Source organism: Crocodylus porosus, unplaced genomic scaffold (genome assembly GCF_001723895.1).
Source record: "Crocodylus porosus isolate Cpor-Errol unplaced genomic scaffold, CroPor_comp1, whole genome shotgun sequence".
NCBI lineage: Eukaryota > Metazoa > Chordata > Crocodylia > Crocodylidae > Crocodylus > Crocodylus porosus.
In genome coordinates, this window is record NW_017728943.1 from 118,454,019 (window position 1) to 118,460,050 (window position 6,032).

Genomic DNA, 6,032 nt, shown 5'->3' on the forward strand with positions numbered 1-6,032 from the left:
TTGCATAAACCAGCTTGACCCAAATCAGTTAAGTCTGAAACAACATTCAACCGGGTTCACCTTAAACTAGTTTCAGCCATTTTGAAACTGGTTTATATGCACTGAACTTTTGTTCTGTTACAGGTTTAAACAAGGTTCTGATGACTTAAACCAGTTTATGTGTAACTTCTGTCCCTAGCTAATAAGAGAATCAGCAATTCTAGCAAGTGCTGGATGTCATGCAATCTAAAAATAGAATACAACTAGGTTTCAGTTAGAATGTGCTGACTGTCTCATCTTGAATACTGTAGCCCAAACAGCTGTTCTTAAGAGAATGGAGCTAAGAGGTTTCTGTTACTTAAAATCAATATACACTGCTGATATCATGTTTCAGTTTGTTTTGCTCATCTAACATGTGCTGTAACCAAAAGTGACTGAAGCTATACTTGATGTTTGTAGTTTTAATTACTTCCTCTCTTCCATGTGACAACAATAAATCAGGTATTTGCTAACATTAATTTTCAATCCCAAATCTTTCTTTTAGAGAATCTTTTGATAAACTTTCCCAGAGAGCACAGGCTTTAAGTGAAGGAGGACAAGGTGCTGGTCAGGAAGTACGTCTAGCTTCTCAACAATTTACCAGCTATCAAAACCTAGTCAAAACTGTCAAGGAGAAATTGCGAACCTCTCAGGTTGCACTCCAGGAGCATCAAGCCTTGGAAGAAGCACTGCAGAGCATGTGGTCCTGGGTGAAAAGTGTCCAAGAGAGACTGGTTTCTGCAGAAAGCACCATTGGCAGCAAAGCCATGTTAGAAAGGCGACTAAATCAAATTCAGGTAAACCACTTCACTGCCAAAGCTGTCACTTCAGGAATTAAAATTGCTTGAGAGTTAAATTCATGGACACTGAGAAGTTATTTTTTTCCTTTAACAGTTGTACATCTTGGGTGCTTGACCTATTCATTAGTTGCTGAGAAATGGGTAGTATGTGTACCTTAGGATGCTCCATATGATATGACACTTATTCAACTATACAATTTGTTGCTACAATATTTACGCATAGAAATCGATAGGCATTTTTAAGAAATGGTGGCCCAGGTTAACAAGGGATGCAGAGGGGCATGGTCTACCAGGAATATATAAGCTAAATGGAAATGTTGAATGCTGGTGGGAGAGTCACATTTGGAGTTCCATTTACGTCTGCTGGTTGGTTGGATTTGATGCATTTATTCTTCTTTACCTCACAGGAGATCCTTTTAATGAAAGGTGAAGGTGAAGTGAAGTTGAACATGGCCATTGGCAAAGGTGAACAAGCTCTTAGAAGCAGTAATGAGGAAGGCCAGAAGGTAATACAGACCCAGTTACAAAAACTGAAGGATGTATGGAATGATATCATCAGCACCTCAGTGAGCCTGCAGAGGTAAATTCACTGTGCTTCTGTTCAAATGTAGGGCCAGATTCTCCACCGTGAATACCTTGCACTGCATGTAATGAATGCAGCAATTAATACTTTGCACTGCATGTAATTCCTTTGTTTCATTACAACTGCTTGAGGAGAGAGGTGCTGCTCAAAGCATATAATACTGCCAGAGTCTGGCCTGTAATGAAATGGAATTAAAAAAACCTGGAAATAAGTAGAAAAACCAATGTTTTGAGTTCAGATTTCTGTGCAAGTCAAAAATCATAAAAATATAGGTCTGGAAGAGAATTCAGAGATTATAACTGTGTAGTCAGGCAGTATATCAGGGGGTGGGCAAAATGGCAGATCTGGTCGGTTGCCAGACTCCATTTCCCAGTAGCCTCTACCCACCCTACTTCCGGCCAGTTTCCATGGAGACCCTGGGAGTGGTGGGTAGTGACAGCGGGGTCTCCATGGAGACCCCTGCTAGCACCGTCCCACCGCTCCTGGGTCAGAGCCAGGGCAGACCTACAGTCTGCCTTCCTTCTGTACACCCCCTGCCCATGGAGGCCATGCTCACTGCAGGGGTGTTTGGGCAGCAGATCACAACTCTGCCCTGGCCCCGCCTTCCCCCTCTCCCCCAAGAACCTGGGATCTTCCCAGCCCAACCTGCCTGTCGTGCTCCTGGCTGTGGCCCCATCCCAGCCACCCAACCACATGCCCTGTTTGTGTGGGTCCTGCTCCCAGCTGTGGGTGTGGGGCAGATGGGCCAGGGTGCCTGGGCAGCGGGGCTGGGGCTGGTGGCAGCCACCAGAAGAAGCTGCCACTGCAGAGGCTGATGGGAAATGAAATGTGGCTTGGGCTTGATCCAGCCGATAGGCTGGACTTTATCCATTCCTGCAGTAGAGCATGGGTTGTTAACAAGTGGCATGGGCAGCTGCTGTATGGCATGCATGAGCCCCCCTACCCCAGCCCCCTGGCACTCAGTAAAGAGAAGTCCTGTAATAGGGGAGAAGGCTTCAAGGCTCTAGCCCTGTGGAGAAGGGTGGTAGTAGTACTGCAGGAGGTATCAAAGGTCACCAAGGAAAGACAGGTTTAACCTTTCCCTGGCTCTGCAGACACTGCCAAATTAAGGGCTTTAGATCTTTGCTCTCCATATAAAAGAGCGGTAGCAACGTTCTCCTTCATTAATGCCATTAATTAGGACATGGCCTTGAGTTATATGAAAGCAGAGTGAAATCCTAACCCCATTCAAGCCAGAGACAAAAATCCCATTGACTTTATCAGGGCCACTCCTGGGCACAGGGCTGTGGAAAATTTTTGAGGTGGAGAATGTATTTATGGAAGAGTTCACCCCAGTGCATTACATACTATTTCCTGGAAATTAATACAGTATATGCTTTCTTAGTTCTTGAAAAATCGTCACAGTATCTCTTGGAATTTTTTAGTAATTTTTTAGTAATTCAGTTTCAGCGCTCATCTTACACTTTTTTTGTCAGTAGATTGTATTTTCCCTCTACGTGTAGAACATTTTCCCTCTATGTGTAGAACGGCCTGTTATGGTTTGCTAGAGAAGCATTAACATTTGAGACAAACTGCAGTTATAACTTATTTCATGTATTTATAATGGGGGGGGGGAAGAGCTACAATAGGCCATAGCAATTTACCTGTGAAATGAAGAATGATTTTTCTTTTATATGTCACTGATAAAGGGCTGTGCAAAATTCTGAAAATTTGTGATAATTTTCAGAATGTATTTTAATAGAATTTCATATTGTAAAGCACTGCTTTTTATGATGCTTTAGCCAAAGAGTTCCACTCTAAATAATATTTTCTAGTGGGCCATACTATAGAATCTGCACACTGGTGGGTACACACATATTAGGAATCCCACTGAACCTAATAGTATACCTTATTGGTTTTTTTAGACCAGCAAATTGTTTAACATGTACTATATGTGTCTCTTTATTGTAAGCTGTTTGGAGTCTGTGATTAGCCAATGGAATGACCATCTAGAAAGGAAAAATCAACTGGACCAATGGTTGGAGTCAGTGGATCACAAAGTGGACCAGCCTTTAGAACTGCAGATTGGTCTAAAAGAGAAGTTTTCCCAATTGGACCATTTTCAAGCTATTGTTTCTGAGATAGAGAATCACTCAGGTGACCTAACTCAACTTACTGAGAAAGCCACAGAACTGTATGAGAAAACTGAGGATGATTTTTTTGGAGAAGCAGCTCAAGAGGAACTGAAAACACAGTTTAGTGACATCACAACAGTGGCCAAGGTAAATACCTCATAAAGCTTGTTTATGGGCTAACTTCAATGAATGAGCTTTTGCCCTTGCTTTAGTTATGTTTCAGATAACCAGCATATTTACACATGATCTGTAAAATCAGCGCAGGAAGTAACTAAAGACGACATTCTAAATACCAGTCTGCTTGCAGATTTGAGCTGAAACATCCCAGAGGGCAGCTCAAGCATTCTGTTTTTATAACTGTATTAACATGAAAAGGAATACTGGTGTTGAGTCTTTCTTTGTGTTTTTCTCCGGCTATAAAGATTGAATCTAAAATAAAGTCTAGTTTAATTCACTATGACAAATATTTTGATAAATAAGCCAAAGAGGAAAGCCTCTTTATAGGGCTCTTCCAGGACACTGATGTACAGCCAATCTTTTTTTGGTATTTGGTTAGAAAAAAAAATAGCAATGGTTGTTCTTTAAGCGTTTTTACCAGCCAGCTCCTTGATCAACACTAGCCTTGATGGCAAGAAAGAAGACTAAGGTATGCCTACACCCTCAGAGCTACTGAGAGAATTTGCATCAATAACACAAGCTATAACAGAACAAGACATGAAGGGATTGTCTTTTTTAGGGAATTGGGATATAAAAGTAAAATCTGAGATCCTGCAATAATTGAATCTCAGGTCTCTATGAAATGTATCTTGGGTCATCGAGAAAAGAGAATTATATAAAGAGAACTCTGCTGTTAACTGATAAATCATAATGCATAAATAAAATCTAGAAAATACAGAAAACTGAATGTTAGGCTTACAAATTAATAGGGGGCTCTAGCAAATTATTCCTTAGAAACCGTGTCAAATCTAGAATATATTCATATACTTCTCTAGGAAAAGGAGCAAAAAAGATACCATCTAATATCTGATCATGATAGTCATACAGTATCCTCTCTGTTTTTGTTTTTCAGTTCTGAGAGTCAGGGTTTTTTATGATAATTTTGTGTATTGAGGGATCAACCATTATGGTTGTCAGTTCAATAAGGTAACTTTGTTGTTAAATATAGTGACATCCATTTGATCAATGTGTAGTGTTTATTCATAGACTCTTTACTTTCATACTGCATGCTCTCAGATCTTCCACACTGACGATAATAAGTCTTTGAATTTAGTTTTGGATGTGAGAATTCCACATAACTACTTTTACATATTTAGAGGCAAATTGTGCATCAAAATTAACTCACATTTTTGAAAATATAGAAAAGACATTGCATTGCCTCCCAGAGTCATAGCTAACTCATCCATAATTTGTGGGTGTGTGGGGGAAAGAATAAAAGAATTGCAAAAGGATAGTGCCTTTGTCTCTTCAGGCTGGGAAAGAAAGTGTGGTCCACTCTCAAATTCCCCATACATTTTAGTGAGGCAACCTCTCTTTTTAACTAGACCATAGATATCTTTCATGTCGGGGCACAAAGGGGAAGGGGAAGAACAGGCAGAATGTAGTTCTTAACTAGACACAGCTTGTGAAGCAACAATTAGAAAAAATACTCTGAAGTTAGTCCTGCCCTCCAGTGTGTGACACAGTGCTGCATGCTGAAGGGCAGGAAAGATGCAGATGATTTCAGCACACTAATGGATAGGTTTTCCCATGTCTGATAGGAGAAAATGAAGAAGGTGGAAGACATTGTGAAGGACCATTTGCTTTATCTTGATGCTGTGCATGAATTCACAGACTGGCTCCATTCTGCAAAAGAAGAGTTGCACCGCTGGTCAGATACATCTGGAGACACATCAGCCATGCAGAAAAAACTGGCCAAAATTAATGTAAGAAATGTCATCTACAGTGTTTTTATTGATAATTCTATATATGTATACTGAAACAGGCTATAGCCAAAAGTACTGTGAAACTAAAAGATGCTCTTTCCTGTTGTATGTGTGAAAAGTCTGTTGCTTTTGCACCATTTTGGGCGTGCACTTCCTGAAATGCACTCATTTCTCATGTACTACATGCAATAAAATTGAGTTAGGATGGAATCTTTACTGAGCTTAACTGGAAGTTTTCTAGCTGCATGTATAGCATTTTGGGCACTTAAACATAGGTAGTGATTCAACTTCCCCTCCACTCAGGACTCATAAGTAGGCATGCCTACATTATGCACCAGTTGGGAATGTATCTGACCATGTGTACATATACCTGTAAGTCATAAAAGAAGGAAAAGGGGCAAGGTTTCCCATGTTTTAGCTTTCCTAGCCAACTGACTAGGGCACTGGACCAGAAAGGAGGAGACAAGGTTTCTAGGCTTCCTTCACCCAGAGGAAATTTGAACCTTTATTTCTCTAACTTCCCAAGGTAGTGCTCTAGCCATCGTGCTATAGGTCAAGGATTATTCACGCCCTTCTCCAACAGGTCTTTTAAAGG

The 6,032-nt window shown here is 40.7% G+C and overlaps 1 protein-coding gene across 1 annotated transcript in view; it reads left to right on the forward strand.

Annotated features, from left to right (window-relative positions):
• Positions 1-6,032, forward strand: part of SYNE1 (spectrin repeat containing nuclear envelope protein 1) — a 514,523-nt gene that overhangs the window by 258,337 nt on the left and 250,154 nt on the right. The window contains exons 50-53 of the mRNA XM_019550064.1: positions 524-815; positions 1,226-1,398; positions 3,353-3,662; positions 5,273-5,437. Of these exons, the coding sequence (XP_019405609.1) occupies positions 524-815; positions 1,226-1,398; positions 3,353-3,662; positions 5,273-5,437 (940 nt within the window). The remainder of the gene's footprint in view (positions 1-523; positions 816-1,225; positions 1,399-3,352; positions 3,663-5,272; positions 5,438-6,032) is intronic.